General features: G+C 48.0%; 1 protein-coding gene across 1 annotated transcript; it reads left to right on the forward strand.

Annotated features, from left to right (window-relative positions):
* Window positions 1-338: 338 nt before the first annotated feature.
* Window positions 339-14,413, forward strand: LOC109556325 (cytochrome P450 4A25-like). Its single transcript, XM_019957524.2, has 13 exons — window positions 339-589; window positions 3,190-3,331; window positions 4,635-4,679; window positions 5,112-5,239; window positions 6,486-6,610; window positions 6,960-7,114; window positions 7,557-7,663; window positions 7,748-7,938; window positions 8,036-8,169; window positions 10,293-10,357; window positions 10,502-10,578; window positions 13,410-13,582; window positions 13,940-14,413. The coding sequence occupies exons 1-13, from the start codon at window positions 395-397 to the stop codon at window positions 13,945-13,947; spliced, it is 1,545 nt and encodes a 514-aa protein (XP_019813083.2). The 5' UTR covers window positions 339-394; the 3' UTR covers window positions 13,948-14,413.
* The last annotated feature ends 2,956 nt before the right edge of the window (window positions 14,414-17,369 follow it).

Below are 17,369 nucleotides of genomic sequence, written 5' to 3' on the forward strand. Positions count from 1 at the left end.
ATTATCAATGTGTGATAGTTTCAGGAGAACTCTGAAGGGACTCAGTCATCAGGAAGCTTTTAAAAATATTTACTTTTCTGTTTTATTTCAAACTGTCTAAAGGTTTCAAAAATGTAAGCATATGATAGTTTCCAGTATCCTAGAAAAACTCAAACTCCCAGATCAGGTTACAAACATTATCTTCTCTTTATAATACTTACATTTTGTAACAAAAGAGAGATTGGTTTAAGAAAAACAGAAAAAAAGAACAGCAAATCTGGAGGCCCAGGTCTGAGCTCTGCCTTCACCCTCCCCCTCCCCCAGGTGGGCGGGAACATCCTCCCAGATCAGGCTCGGTGCTCAGGGGAGGTCAGCCACAGTCAGGGACAGTCAACAATCCAGAAGCCACTGCACCATGAGTGTCTCTGCACTGAGCCCCTCCAGAGCCCTGGGCGGTGTCTCCAGGCTCCTGCAGGTGGTCTCCCTGCTCGGCCTGGTTCTGCTTCTGATCAAGGCGGCACAGCTCTACCTGCGCAGACAGTGGCTGCTCAAAGCCCTTCATCACTTCCCATCTCCTCCTTCCCACTGGTTCTATGGACACAAGCGGGAGGTAGGATGGAGCTGGATGGGGGAGTGGGAGGGTCGGGAGGGCCGGAGATCTAGAGCATGGTCACACTCAGCAAGTTCATACCTGGCCCTGTGTTTTCCTGAGAGCACAGATGTCCAGTCTGATGGATCAGCCCCGTGGGTTCACTGTGTGTGGAGACAACAGACAGGAATCTAAGAAGGTGTCAAGTCACAGGAAAAGAGGCTTACCTGCGGGGTTGGGTTATGTCAGGTGTGGAGACAGAGCGGCTTGGTTCATTCAGACTAAGGGATTTTCTAGTCCGGTAAGGTCAGTGCCAGAAACCCACACCAGAGGCCACACACAGGAGCGAAGTTCCCATGATGAGGCCAAGTGAGGAGAACTGCCTGTTTGGTGTCGTCTTTCTGAACTATGAGCTCTGGGAACTGAGCCTGTAATCCTCCTCACCCTCAGCGCCCAAAACAGAGCCTGCACAGAGCGGTGTCAGTCCATTGTGTGGAGGGACAGGCAGGAGGGAAAGGAGCAGCTTGCAGGCTGGGAGGGGCAGCACCAGCCCTCCCAGCACCGGCACCAAAGCCTGGGGGTGGGGGAGCTCAGAGCAAAGTCAGGGGCCACATGGAAATGGGTCACCAAGGGTCTGTGGCTTAAACAAGTTTGAGGAGATAATCACAGGTTGCAGAGAGCTGAGGTCTCTCTTTCTCAGCAGCACGATTAGAGCAGAGTGGAGCCAAAGACAAGAACTAGAAGCAGCCCAAGCCCCATGCAGCCTGGCCCAGTACCTCTCTCCCCTCTCCTTCCTAATCTCCTGCACCCCAGGTCATTCAAGGTCCTTCCCCCCTGCCTGTGCATTCCAGCCTCTGGGACTCAGCTCCCATGTGCCCTCTCCCCGGAATGATCTCATCCCTCCAATGAGTGTCTCACAAGTCCCATGCCCAAGTCATTTTCATCCTGAATCTCCCAGGAGTGGAGAGGATACTCTTTTTCCCTTGGATGTCCTTCCCTCAAGTCAGTGCTAACTAGATGCAGCTATTTCTCTCTGCAGATCATAGCGATGAGCTTCTTCTGGGAAACCTTGCCTCTGGTTCATGTTTCTATCCTGAAAGCATCTTGGTAAATTAGGAGCCAAAGAAAAAGCAAGTGCAGGAAGACTTCCTAACATCCAGGTCTGAGTTAGGCCCCCTTCCCCAAAGCTTCCTCATAGGCTTTGTCTTCTGTCCATCACATGTTCATGACGCCCTCCACTTATGGCCACTTGCTCTCTCAGTCTATTTCACGAGCCTTCAGGCCACAAACAGACAAGCATCTCGAGCCGCTGCCTAATTTAGTGCCTTCAATCTGTGTCTGGCACAGAGTTGCTGCTCAGTAAACACAAGCTCAGTGAAGGAACGTGACCCAGAGTAGCCAATTTGCCTCAGAGCTGGTGAGTCTTGATGGTAGAAAGATGCTGGTAGAGGTCAGATACCAAAGTGTAGAGGGTTTGATCTGAGTTACACAGAAGCCATTGAAATAAAGATGATGTGACTATTTGGAACTTGCCTGGGATCAACTGTTGACCAGAAATCCAGAGGTAACAAAACAAACTGAGTCTCCAAAGTAGAGGAGAGGCAGTTGCTCTGTGGTAAAGATGACAGGCCACCAGGTAGAGGGAAGAACTTGAGCAAAGACACGGAAGATGAGCAGGTGGACCCAGTGCAGGAAGCGCTGGCAGCAGCATCCTGGGGGCAGAGCAATGGGTCCTGTGGAATCGCCAGCCTGTCAGGGCAAGAAGAGAGAGGGCAAATTCAGAAAGGAAAGGCCTCTGTGGTCCACACTCAGGGGTGTACAAAGATTCCACCACAAGACGGGAAGTGCACAAAAGTGTCTGACAATTAGTCAACGAAAATGAGATCAAAACTCCACATATCAAAATCTTATTTCAATACCATTCTCATATGTGTACATGCCAAATCTGACCTACAACTGTGCACACACTCAAGATGGAAAATTATATCACACACAATGTAATATTTAATTTTTTTCACTTAGCCAAACACATTCCAAACATTCTTTCATACTCATATACATTAAATGTATGCTGGGATAACATCAAACATATATATGATCAGGATGGCAAATGAAACTAATATATAAATCAAATTCTTAAAATATTTATCTCTTCTATAAATAAACCAAATAATATGAAAACTTGCTTACTTTCTCCAGGGAATCTTCCCAACACAGGCATTGACCCAGGTCTCCCACTTTGTAGATAAATTCATAATACCTGAGGTGCCAGGGAAGCCTACCAAGTGATACAAATTATCATAAATTGCTCAAGTAGTTTTCTGACTGTGTGCAAATTATTTCCAAATGTTTCACAAGCCATGGAGTTACCTAAGATTCTGTAGGCAGTTTGTAGTGTTGGCCCATAACTCTACTTGACATGGGACAGAATCCGATCTTAGGAGAATGGTGGACAGCCTGCAAGGTTGGATGAGATTCCAGGTCAGAAGAAATCGTTCTAAACTCTTAGTTCTGCTGATGGCTGCAGAGTGACCACCTGGTACCCTCGCAGGCCTCCACCTCCACTCCTGCTCTGGAACTAAAAGAAAGAAGTCACTGATTTGTCTTTCCCTTGGTGACAGTTCCAAGAGGAGGGCGAGCTGCCACACCTACTGAAAAGGGTAGAGAAATACCCAAGGGCCTGTGTTCGCTGGATGTGGGGCACGAGGGCCTTGTTATTGGTCTACGACCCTGACTACATGAAGATGGTCCTGGGGAGATCAGGTGAGAGGGAAACCCTCAGCCGGAGACAATCTTCCATTTGAGTACATGCCCCTGGGTGTGAAATTCCAGAAGACACAGGCACATCAGATGCCAAGGCCTGAATTCCTCCAAACACCCTCCCAATCAAAACCAGATAGGACAACATTATTTACTATTATTAAATGCCTTACTCCTGGTGGGGCTGGTTTCTCTTTTACGTCTTTTTTTCTTTTTACAAACAAACTGAAATGATCCCAGACTGGAGCCAATTCCTTGTCCACACTGTCTTAGGTTGGGCACCTTTCACTGTTGCCTGTCCTGGGTCTTTTTTTTTTTTATTAAATTTATTTATTTTAATTGGAGGTTAATTACTTTATAATATTGTATTGGTTTTGCCATAAATCAACATGAATCTGCCACGGATGTACACGTGCTCCCCATCCTGAACCCCCTCCCACCTCCCTCCCATACCATCCCTCTGGGTCATCCCAGTGCACCAGCCCCAAGCTTCCTGTATCCTGCATCGAACCTGGACTGGCAATTCGTTTCGTATATGATATTATACATGTTTCAATGCCATTCTCCCAAATCATCCCACCCTCTCCCTCTCCCACAGGGTCTAAAAGACTGTTCTATACATCTGTGTCTCTTTTGCTGTCTCGCATACAGGGTTATCATTCCCATCTTTCTAAATTCCATATATATGCGTTAGTATACTGTATTGGTGTTTTTCTTTCTGGCTTACTTCACTCTGTATAATAGGCTCCAGTTTCATCCACCTCATTAGAACTGATTCAAATGTATTCTTTTTAATGGCTGAGTAATACTCCATTGTGTATATGTACCACAGCTTTCTTATCCATTCATCTGCTGATGGACAGCTAGGTTGCTTCCATGTCCTGGCTATTATAAACAGTGCTGCGATAAACATTGGGGTACACGTGTCTCTTTCAAGTCTGGTTTCCTTGGTGTGTATGCCCAGCAGTGGGATTGCTGGGTCTTGAGATGGCCAGACCACCACTGACTATAGAAAAATCACAGATTCTGTCTCATTCTATGGCACTGAACAGAGTTTATGTTTCAGGGCAATTCACCATCTTAGTCCTGTGGGTGTTCTGCTCTGCAACACTGAGTCTACTTTCCTGGGACCACAGTGACTATCAGGACAGAGAGAATCAGGGATGGGAGGCAAGTGGGTGGTGGCTTCAGAGTGAGTGCCATTTGGCAGGCACCAGGAAGGGAAGGGAGCCAAAGTCTAGACCTCAGCTGCTCTAGAGGCTGTCTCCGTGTTTGGTCCCATCCATCTTCCCTCCTTACTTTTCAGACCCAAAGGCTCAAATTATCCACAGATTCATAAAGCCCTGGATTGGTAAGTACATTTAAATAAAACTGCAAGCCACCCACCCGTTAGGTTAACCAAGAGTGGTCGTTTTGTGTAAATGGAGAACAGGTGTCAGGCACCCTCATCTCTGAATCAAACCTCATTTTTCTAAAATACCATCAGTCTTTGTAATGGCGCTGTATCCCTCCTGAAGCCTAGCTGCTTCTTCATCACTTCTCAGTCTTTTCTAATGTTCCCTGACTTTTTGATAAGTTCTTTTATCACCTGCCCTCTTACACTTCTTTGACCTCATTGCTGTCATAATCACATGCTATGGACAGACATACTGGAAATTCACATCCCTGAAGTGTACTGGCCTTGCCGACCCTTGCCCATGAGGAGACTTCTCCTGACACCCCTGGTTCCTCCCAAGAGGGCCCTAGTCTCTCCGATTCCCATACACACCCATCCATGGTTCAGGGACAGGTTTGCTGCTGTTGGAGGGGCAGACGTGGTTCCAGCACCGGCGGATGCTGACCCCAGCCTTCCACTATGACATCCTGAAGCCCTACGTGGGAATCATGGCCGACTCTGTCCGAGTGATGCTGGTGAGTCCATCGCTTGTCACCATACGCACTAGAATCCAGGACAGCTGACAAAGTCCACTATCAGACACTTACGTCCCTCAGACACCTATTGAATAGAGCCGCCCAGAATGATGCACTCATGACTTAGTAGGAGACAGCACTCATTAAAGCTAGGTGGGACAGAGGAACATCTAGGCACCAACCTGGATCCATACTTTTCTCCTCACCAAGAGAAATAGGGCCACGGTGTATTCAGGGTCCACTCTTCTCCCATCTCCATGTTTGAACACAGGGGAGTAGATCAAGGAGGTCAGCTCACAGTGGCCCTGGCTGGCCTGGGCAATGACAGTTGCAGAGGCAGAGTGGATATCCCAGGATGTCACACAGGTGGGCTCTGGCCTGGGTTCCATGGCTTCTGCACATCACTGAGCCACTCATGGGAGGAAATGAGGCCAGGTATACATTCACAGAGCTGGGTCTTCACAAACATCACCTCTGATCCAGACCAGGTACCACCTGTTCTTAGCTAACATTAGATGAACGAAAGCAATTGAGTAGCTCATGCCCCATTAGAGCCATTTTAGCTTTTCCTTGCCTTGAAATATTTGCTTCCTAGTGTTGGATATCAGAGAAAGCAATGACAACCCACTCCAGTACTCTTGCCTGGAAGATCCCATGGATGGAGGAGCCTGGTAGGCTGCGGTCTGTGGGGTCACTAAGAGTCGGACACGACTGAGACTGAGCGACTTCGCTATCACTTTCACTTTCACTTTCATGCATTGGAGAAGGAAATGTCAACCCACTCCAGTGTTCTTGCCTGGAGAAACCTGGGGACGGGGGAGCCTGGTGGGCTGCTATCTATGGGGTCGCACAGAGTTGGACACGACTGAAGCGACTCAGCAGCACCATCACCAGCAGTACTGGATATCACCTGTCCAGATCTGACATCAGGACACAAAGGTTCTGGCTTTGTCCCCTGAGAAACTATGCTTTCTGCTCTGCCAAAGGTGGTTATTTTCATAAATCATTCCACATATTCAAAATTACTTAGGATATTAGAGGAGAATATAACTGCATATATAAGAAAGATTCAGAAAAAATAGGCATCACATTACACATGGGTGTTACAGGCCTAAGTTGCTAAAACATGTCTACTTAGAAAAGGGGAAATCTCATCTGAAGATGTAGAGACAGAGAGAAAGCCTGGACCTGGCAGCACAGGTCTTCTAGGGGAGCAGAGCAGGGCCAGTGCCTCCTCCCTCCACAGGACAAGTGGGAGGAGCTCGTCAGCCAGGACTCACATCTGGAGATCTTTGGACATGTCTCCTTGATGACCCTGGACACCATCATGAAGTGTGCCTTCAGCCAACAGGGCAGCGTCCAGACGGACAGGTCAGTGACAGCTCTTCAAGGGCAGGGTCCTGTTTTCCCGAATGGGAAGGACTTACCTGAGAGGCAGTAAGGGCAGTGTGGATGTTTATCAACACAAAAAGTAACATTCTACAGAGAAACATGCACCACGGTCAAATTCCACCCAGACCACCCTTGACTCAGTCAGAGGTCCCTGACTCCTGCTCAGGGAGAAGCCTGGCCTCTCAGGACACCTGTAAAGGACTCCAGGGGGAGGGCTCCAGGGAAATGAGGCAGAAATCACAATGCCTCGGTGTTACCTGAGGAATCTGACCCTCTCCAGGTCAGTGCCTCCCTCACCTCCAGCCTCTTCTGCGTCCTCTCCCTTCAGGAACTCCCAGTCCTACATCCAGGCCATCAAGGACGTCAGTCATCTGATTATTTCCCGACTGCGGAATGCTTTCCACCAGAACGACCTCATCTACAGGCTGACCCCTGAAGGCCACTGGAACCACCGGGCCTGCCAGCTCGCCCATCAACACACAGGTTCCCCTCCTTCCTGGGCTGCTCCCCCACCTTCATCAGGCTCACATGGCCTGGCCTTGACCCCTTAGGCAGATCCCAGACTTCTGCTTCCTCTTCAGGAGCTGGCACAGACCCACCTGCTGCAGGGACTGGGAACCCAGAGGTCAGGGAGTAGGGTGTTGAACAGGGAGTTACAGGAGTCCCCATGTTGGTGATGACTGAGTGAGACCCTATCCAAGCAGCATTCAGCCAGAGGCCCAAGGGCTGTGCTAGTGTTGGGATTCCCATCTAGAGTAGAATGTGTTGGCGCCCTAATTCCTGACATGCTCACCCAGTCCCACACTCACCCTCACCCTCATCCACCTGGCACCAAACTGGGCCTGAGGGGCAAATGGGGTTATGGTGGGTGCAGAATCTGAACTGCCCAGAGTGCTCAGTTCTGGCTGGAAATCATCTGGGACAGATGCAGTGATCAAGGAGAGGAAGGCTCGTCTGCAGAAGGAGGGAGAGCTGGAGAAGGTGAGGAGCAGGAGGCACTTGGACTTCCTGGACATCCTCCTCTTTGCCAGAGTGAGTGTGGGCAGGAGAGGCCTGAGCCTTTGGGCGGAAGCACACAGGAAGGGCAGACCCTGCACTCTGGTCCTGCCTCCACAGATGGAGAATGGGAGCAGCTTGTCTGACGAGGACCTCCGTGCTGAGGTGGACACGTTCATGTTTGAGGGTCACGACACCACAGCCAGTGGCATCTCCTGGATCCTCTATGCTCTAGCCTCCCACCCAGAACATCAGCAGAGGTGTCGGGAAGAGATCCAGAGCCTCCTCGCCGATGGCGCTTCCATCACCTGGTGAGCATCCTGGAGATGGAAGAGCCCTGTCCTACCTGAACTAGAGAGAATCCGTGTTTGTCCAGTCCTGCCTGCCCTCAGATGGGCTTCCTTTCAGGGACCATCTGGACCAGATGCCCTACACGACCATGTGCATCAAGGAGGCCATGAGACTTTATCCACCAGTACCAGTCATCAGCAGAGAGCTGAGCAAGCCCATCACCTTCCCTGATGGACGCTCCTTACCTGCAGGTATGAACTTCACCTCACCACTCAGCTAAGCACTCTGTAGGACCACATGCTAAACCAGTAATCCACCTGTGCATTTCCAGTTCCAGGATGCTCTGGCTCTTGTCTGCCTGAAGATAATATTTATTCTGTAGTTTGAATGAGTTTTAAAAAATGCTTTTCCATAAATCCTAGGATTAATACTACCATATACTCAACAATCCTACTCCTAGGAATATACCTTGGGAAAACCAGAATCCAAAAAGCACATGTGCCACAGTGTTCATTGCAGCATCGTTTACAATAGCCAGGTCGTGGAAGCAACCAAGATGTCCACTGATAGATGAATGGATATGAAGCTGTGGTCCGTATACACAATGGAATATTACTCAGTATAAAATGGAACAAATATGAGTCAGTTGCAGTGAGGTGGAAGAATCTACAGCCTGTTATACAGAGGGAAGCACTCAGAAAGAGAAAAACAAATATTGCATAATAACACACACATGTATATATAGAATCTAGGAAAATAATGCTGATGAATGTATTTGCAGAGCAAGAATGTAGATGCAGACATAGGGAATGGACTTGTGGATGCAGGAGGGGAAGGAGAGGGTAGGATGATTTGAGAAAGTAACATCGACATAGATAGACTATCATGTGTTAAATACTAGTATGTATCTAGTGGAAAGCTGCTATATAAAAGGAAAGTAAAAAAGAAATAGAGTGAAGTCCTCAGTCGTGTCCAACTCTTTGCGACCCCATGGACACCAGGCTCCTCCGTCCATGGGATTTTCTAGGCAAGAGTACTTGAGTGGGTTACCATTTCCTTATCCAGGGAACTTCCCGACCCAGGGATCAAACCCAGGTCTCCCACATTGTAGACAGACGCTTTACCGTCTGAGCCACCAGGGAAGTCATATAAAAGGAAAAAAGGAAAGGAAAGGAAAGCGAAGTGGCTCATTGTGTCCGACTCTTTGCAACCCCATGGACTGTAGCCTACCACGTTTCTCCGTCCATGGGATTTTCCAGGCAAGACTACTGGAGTGGGTTGCCATTTCCTTCTCCAGGGGATCTTCCCAACCCAGGGATCAAACCCGGGTCTCCTGCATTGCGGGCAGAAGCTTTACCGTCTGAGCCACCAGGGAAGTCCTATAAAAGGAAGCCCAGCCTAATTCTCTGAAATGACCTAGAGGGGTGGAATGGGAAGGGGGAGAGAGGTGCAAGATGGAGGGGATATAGCTGTTGTTTAGTTGCTAAATCATGTCTGGATCTTTTGCAACCCGATAGAGCGTAGACCACCAGGCTCCACTGTCCATGACATTTCTCAGGCAAGAATACTGAAGTGAGTTACCATTTCCTTCTCCATATATATAGATACATAACTGTGCCTTATTTGCACTGTAGTATGGCAGAAACTAACACACTGTTGAAAAGTAATTAACCTCTACTGAAAGAAAAAATGTTTGACACAAAACTTGAATGCAACAAAGCTCAACAAATAAATGTTGGCCCTTCTGTGCGATCAGAACTAAAATTCTGATTCTTGAATCATGACGGCAGAAGCAGAGGGAGGCATGGTGCTTCCATATGGGGTGTAAATAAGGGAGGGAGCTCAAAAGACTCCACTGTCATGGGTCAGAGGCTCTAGTCTCTGAGGTGCCCTCTGCTGGGTGGCAGAGAGCAGGTGATGATGAGGTCTGAGCCCTGCCATGGCTGGAGGCTACCCACTGACTCAGCACCCAGTGGGTCTGAATCCCAGCCCTGTTCCCTCCTAACTGTGGGATCGTAGACCCAACCCTTAACCTCTCTGAGGCTCAGGTGCTTCATGGGCTTGTGGGGACAGGAGTGCTTGTGTGAGGATTCAATCCCAGCTTCATGATGGCACTTGATAAATGTGAGTTGTCACCTGAGCTGCTCCTAAGTGTAACCTTGCAGTTCTTTTAATTCTCAATCCTGGGCTGTGGTCACCTACCCCTAATCTGTGATCATGTGCTTTGTCATGCCCCGCCCACCTGTCTTGCAAGAGCATCATTTCTTTCAGAGTGACCGGGGGTGCTCCCATGATGGCTCCCAGGACTTTTGTGAAGCCGCTCATCCCCTGCACTATGGGACCATCAGGCTTCTCTCTCTCCTCTGCCCCACAGGAATCTTAGTCTCCCTCTCCATTTATGGGCTTCATCACAACCCGAAGGTGTGGCCGAACCCAGAGGTACGATGGACGTGGGAGGAGGAGATGGGATGCTCTCTCGACACCAAACCCTTCCCCTGCTCCCTCTCTGGGATTCTTATCCCCCAGTGCATTCATGTGAGGGGTTTGACCCTAAATGTCCTGGCCCTGATGCTCTCTCTACAGGTGTTTGACCCAACTCGGTTTGCGCCAGGTTCTACTCGACACAGCCATGCCTTCCTGCCCTTCTCAGGAGGATCCAGGTGAGGCCTCTGTACTGGGGGAGGCAAGTGTCACTGGTTGCTACCCGATGTGTGTGACTGTCTACCTTCATATGAGGAGCATGCAGTTCTGTCCTTGTCTGTTGATGTGCTGAGAAGAAGGCGTGGGTGTCCATGTACAAGAAGGTCTTCAGGGCCCTCCACTCTGACACTGACCTCCTACTGTCCACAAGGATTGACCTCATTTCCATGTCAGTGGCCAATCCAAAGTATCCAGTGTTTTCCTCACTTTAGGAGTATGACATTTGAGCATTACAGGTCTTCATGAAATTTAAACTACACATGTTTGGTTAGCACAATTTCAGTCACCTTAAAAGATGATTTTCTCTGTTCCCACCTTCCTAGTCAGCCCACTGTCTTTCTGCTTAATTCACTTGTCACTGTATTCATCGTGCTTGTCTGGATTGGGAATTCCATGTCCTGAGGCTTCAAGTCATGTATGTGATCAGTTACAGTTGTAGTTTGAAGAAAGTTTCACAGTCATGAGTGTGTTCTCAATTCCTGCAGTATATCCGACATAGATTTGACTGTGTATTAATATAACTGTGACATATATTTTCTGTTGCCAAAATTATTTATTAAAAAGCAGAGTTTAGACCGCGTGGTCCCAGATTATACGGAGTAATGTTAGTAAGAAAAACTTTAAAGTGGAGGACAATCAAGCCTGCTTTGGGAAGTCTATTGCTGATCCTGCTCGTGATGCCAGTTTCTCACTGTTCATACTGTGCACACTGTTTGCTGAACCCAGGATAGATGCAAAGCGTCAGCTAAGAGGCTGGAGGAGGACTGGAGGAGCCATAGGAACTGCAGACACATTTATTCTCTCCTGGCTGTGTTATGGCCGCCATAACACAGCTCTGTCCTGCCTGACGCAGCCACTGTAGCAGCAGCCATAAAAACCATAACATAGCTAGAACATAACCTCATATAATATAACCATAATGTTGCTCCAACGTGGCCCCAATGCAGCAGTAACCAGGGCTTTCATAGTCAAACTCATAAAGGCATACCACACACCTCCCTCAGAGCTTTTGCAGGTGGAGCTTATATAACAAAAGTAGCCAGAGTCCAAGCGAGTACCATGTGACACACATACGCAGTGCTATACCTGGTCTAGCTGTTCCATAATCATTAGTTACAAACCTTGAGGCGACAGTGAGAGACCGCAGGGAGAGAGCGCCTGACAATGCCATCTTGGCTAATTTGCTCTTTCCCTACATGGGGGAGAGTATTTTGTGTTTGACACGTGCATTTGAAAAATCTATTGCATGTAAAACATAAAGCACCCTTGAAATAGCTGTTAGCCTGACTGATACACTCCTAATGATTGCTGTGAAGATCTTAAAGGGCACAGAACCTCCCCTGAAATAGTAACTACAGTGACTTGTAACTTAGTAGAAACAAGTTTTTTCTGACTGTACAGATCTAGGAAACTTTCAGTTGGTGAATCAACCTTAACAGAAGAGTGTTGAAGTAAACTGTCTTCCTGAATTGATTCTAGGATTTGGTTTACACCAGGGTCCAGTCCTTCCTTGTAGACATGGCTGCAGGTCATTCAGTTGCTACTAGAGGGCAGGAGGGACTCAGCAGCTTGATTCCTACTTCAAACTGAATATTTCTTATATTCTCATTCCACTTGAGTTGTTTTCAATTCAATTACTATTGTTTAAATATGAAAGTATGTATTATGCGTGTCTTCGTGTGCCAAGACCTGTGCTAGGAGATGGGAACACGGGGATGATAACGCTGTCCTCCCCCAGGGCTCACTGTCAACAACATGTCTCCTCAAGACAGACATCATTCACACATCCACTCTTTCACTCATTCATTCCTTGAGCAGACTGTGGAGGATCCAGGATCCGGTGTTATGCTGGGCACTGGATGTGCTGTGTCCTTGAGTTACACCCATGGTGCCTTGAGGGTCCAGAGTGGGAAGAGGTGCAGCCAGCAGAGGGGGTGAGGGTGGTGGTCACTGGATGGAGCCTTGAGCATGAGGATGGCAGAGGCAAGGGGAGGGGACCTCAACCGTCCCTGAGTCAGGAAGACGAGAGGGACAGATTCCAGATGAGTGAGGAAGAATCCAGAGAGGGCTGTGATGCCGCTGAGGCACTGGGACATGTGCTCCCTGTGATGCGGAACAGAGCAGGCCTGGAGCTACTGGGGCTTTAGAGGGAAGGGAGGAAGGGAGGCTGAAAAGGCCAGATGAGGAGCCCAAGTGATTGTTAGGAGGGTCATTTTTGGATTAGAATGGAACATGCCAAAGGTAGATTGACTGAGGGACTGAGGGAGACAGGAAGCAAGACCATTAACTGGGAAGGAATGGGTCCAGTAGGTTCAGGGTCATTAACCCTTGTCCTCTCCAGGAAGCCTCCCTGTTGCCATTCTGATTCCTTGCACAGCCCTGTCTTGTCATCTCTGGGGACTGGGCAGCCTGTCTGTCCACCGTAGGTGGTAAGGTTCTGAGAGGCTGTCTGCCCTGCCCCTACAGTGCCCTGGGCTGACCTGAAACCGGGAATTGCCAGTGGACGAGTGAATAAAGTACTAGTTCACAGTCTTGATCCACTTGACTTGACTCTGTGGTTTAGAGCACTGATGCTCCCCAGGTTTTCCTGCTGAGAGCAGGAGTATGAGTTAGGAGCTAGTCCTTAGAGAGGTGGGCTTTGTCATCTGTCAGGGGGAGAGCTTTGCTGGCAAGTTCAGTGTGTTGAGTAAGGAAGGGATTAGGGCTGGGCCACCTCTAGGAGAGCCCTGATTCCCTGTGCTCAGCAGGGGTTAGAAGCCTCTGCTTACTTCCTTTTTATCTCCGAACGTAGGAACTGCATCGGGAAGCAGTTTGCCATGAATGAGTTGAAGGTGGCCGTGGCCCTGACCTTGCTTCGCTTTGAGCTGTCACCGGATTCCTCCAGGGTCCCTGTGCCCATGCCAGTCATTGTGCTGAGATCCAAAAATGGGATCTACTTGCAGCTCAGGAAGCTCTCTGATCCAGGTGGGGACAAGGACAAGCCCTGAGGGCCCCTGCCCGCCATCCTGTCTTGCTGTCACTCTCCCTGTCCTTGCCCCTTTGCCCACTTCCAGCTTTGATCTGCCCACCTGCCAGCTTGCCTCATCTCCTGCCTCCTGCTCAGCTGACTTGCTGCCCTTCTCTCACCTTTCTCCAGGCTCCCTATCTGCTTGTCTCTCCATCTGTCTCTGACCCCCTGTATCTCTCACTGTCCACCGGAATCCTCATCACCCAACACCCTCGAGTCTGTCTGTTCTCACCTGTGTTTCTCCCTTTCTGCCTGCCTGTCTGTCCCTGTATTTACTTCTGTTTTGATGGTAAAATGAATTGTCTCTGCCTTAGGGACTTAGAACAACACAAAGTTATCCTCTGATGGCTCTGGAGTGAGAAGTCTGAAAAGGGTTTCCCTGGACACAACCAAGATGTTGACTCGGCCCTCATCCAGGGACCTGGTACAGGATCCTGCTTTTTGCCATTTTTGTATCTAGAGCTGCAATCCTTGCATTCCTTGGCTCCTGGGCCCTCCTCCACATTCAAATCCAGCAGCATCTTCAAATGTCCCTCTGCTTCTGTCTTCATATAACCTTCTCTTTCATCAAGACTTTGTGCTTACCTGGGCAACTCAGATCAAACAGGCTTATTCTGGGTTTCTGGGAACTAGGATAAGAACACCTGGGGAGCCATCACTGGACCTGTTAAATCCTGTGTGATTCCTTCACCCTGGGCCACTGCTCTCTCCTGTGTGAGATGGGTCTACCCCCGTTTCACTCACATGGTTTCCTCTTTCCCCATCCCTGGATAAAGTGTGCAAATTCATATGGAATGTGTGCGTCTTGTCTGAAAGGAGTTGGATGAAGCAGAAGAGAGAGAAGGGGAGGGAATAACAGTGGGGAGGAGGAGGGGAGACAGCACCTGCTCTATGGGGCCAAGACCCTAGCAGGGAGAGCATGTCCAGCCCCTCTGCAGCTTCACACTCTGGAGTCAATCAAGCCCCACATCCTGCCTGGCGCCTGAGGCTCCCAATGACAGCTGAGTCAGGAGAAAGGCCTTGTCGCCTAAGGCTCAGAGGGAAGACGCTCACTCCAACACCTGTCAAAGAAGGAGCCTGCCTCTTCTTCTGTGGTAGCTTTCTCACCACATCTGTAGAGGGGCCCAGCCAGTGCCCACCCTGTGCTGAGCAGGGGAGACTTACAGACTTGGTCAGGCACAAGGGTCTCCTTCACCCCAGAAGAGATTTGAGAAGAGCCCAGACTGGCCATGTCACCAGCCCCCTGGCAGCCCTTCCTCATGGACAGGACCTGCAGGCTCCTCAGATGCCACAAGGGGTGGGGGCGTGTGTGTGCAGGAGGGCCTGGGAGGAACCAGCTGGGCACAAGTCTTGGCTGCCATGCAGGGAGAAGCCAGGCCCCTCAGGACACTTGTAAATACTGAGCTTCTCCAGAGGGTAAGGCAGAAATGACAATGCCCCAGTTGGGAATGCAAGCTAGTATAGCCACTGTGGAGAACAGTGTGGAGATTCCTTAAAAAGCTGGAAATAGAACTGCCGTATGACCCAGCCATCCCACTTCAGGGTATACACACTGAGGAAACCAGAATTGAAAGAGACATGTGTAGCCCAATGTTCATTGCAGCACAGTTTACCATAGCCAGGACATGGAGCAACCTAGATGTCCACTGGCAGACGAATGGATGAGGAATTTGTGGTACATATACACAATGCAGTATTACTCAGCTGTAAAAAAGAATGCATTTGAGTCCATTCTAATGAGGTGGACGAAACTGGAGCCTATTATACAGAGTGAAGTAAGTCAGAAACAGAAAGACCAATACAGTACATTAACGCATATATTTAGAATTTAGAAAGATGGTAACGGCAACCCTATATGGAAGACAGCAAAAGTGACACAGATGTAAAGAACAGACTTCTGGACTATGTGGTAGAAGCAATAGTGGGGTGATATGAGAGAATAGCATTGAAACATGTATATTACCATATGTAAAACAGATGACCAGTGCAAGTTCAATACATGAAGCAGGGCACTCAGAGCTTGTGCTCTGGGACAACCCAGCGAGATGGGGTGGGGGGTTCAGGATCGGGGACTCACACACACCAATTCACAGTTGACGTATAGGAACAACCACCACAATATTGTAAGGTAATTAGCCTCCAATGAAAATAAATAAATAAATAAAAGGAATGGAGGTGGTGTGTAATAATTACAAAATAATATGAATGAACTTGTTTACAAAACAGAAATGGACTCACAGTCATTGAAACATGCATTTGCTTACCAAGGAGTAAGGGAGAAAGGAATAAATTAGGAGTATGGGATTAATCCTGAGAAGGCAATGGCACCCCACTCCAGTACTCTTGCCTGGAAACTCCCATGGACGGAGGAGCCTGGTAGGCTGCAGTCCATGGGGTTGCTAAAAGTCAGACACGACTGAGAGACTTCACTTTCACTTTTCACTTTCATGCATTGGAAAAGGAAATGGCAACCCACTCCAGTGTTCTTGCCTGGAGAATCCCAGGGACGGGGGAGCCTGGTGGGCTGCCGTCTATGGGGTCACACAGAGTCGGACACGACTGAAGTGACTTAGAAGTAGCAGCAGCAGCATGGGATTAATCAATACACACTACTGTGTATAAAGTAGATAAATATCAAGATTTTACTGTATAGCACAGGAATCTTATTCAATATATTTTGATAGCCTATAATGGAGAAGAATCTAAAAAAGAATATGTATGCATATACTGCATATATCTGAATCATTTTGCTGTACACCTGAAAGTAACACAGTATTGCAAATCAACTAGAAGTCAATAAAGTAAAAAAAAAAAAAAAAAAAACAAATAGCACCATACATTGGCCTTTAATTTAGAGCATTTACCCTCTCCTGGAGAACCTTACCTCAGACATGCCAGTTATTGCCACCTAGAGGTGCTGTATACCCACCCCTCCTAAAGTTATTTTTCTGGTTCTGGAATGCATAACTAGAACACATATATTCATCAGTTGGTAAAGAAGAAGTAGCTAAATTTAGGGTTTTAATGTTTTGAGCTTCCCTGGGATCTTCCCATATGTCCCCATTCCAATGTCAGGTTCCCATTACTTCCCAATAAATGCTCACACTTTGGCAGAAGATTGAGGAATCAATTTGCATGTAATTCAGATACTGACAGGATGAGACTCTGGATTTTGTTTTCACAAATCTCAGCCCTGGCTGACGCCCTGTGACTACAGGAAACAAAGGTTTCTTTCAGGTCAGATATTGAAGCTTTCTGGTCAATTACATGTAGTTTGGCCTGGGAATTTGAATCCCCAACCTCATCCATTTCCTTCAGTGCTTTCACCAGTACAGCTAGGACCAATCAGCTGGTCTCACTAAAGTCTTAAATTTGCCTGAAAAGTTCTAAGATATTGAATATATGGTCATCAGAATTTTCCTTTTTATGAAAATATGGTTAGTAACATCCAGTGATGATGTTTTATGTATCTTTATTTAAAATCCTCAAAGATGATGCTCTTAAAGGACTGCCCTCAATATGTCAGCTAATTTGGAAAACTCAGCAGTGGCCACAGGACTGACAAAGGTCAGTTTTCATTCCAATCCCCAAGAAGGGCAATGCTAAAGTATGTTCAAACTACATATCCTTGTGCTCACATTACATGCTAGCAAGATTATGCTCAAAATCCTTCAAGCTAGGATTCAGCAGTATGTGAATCAAGAATTTCCAGATGTGCAATCTGGGTTTAAAAAACAGAGGAAC

Source organism: Bos indicus, chromosome 3 (genome assembly GCF_029378745.1).
Source record: "Bos indicus isolate NIAB-ARS_2022 breed Sahiwal x Tharparkar chromosome 3, NIAB-ARS_B.indTharparkar_mat_pri_1.0, whole genome shotgun sequence".
Lineage (NCBI taxonomy): Eukaryota > Metazoa > Chordata > Mammalia > Artiodactyla > Bovidae > Bos > Bos indicus.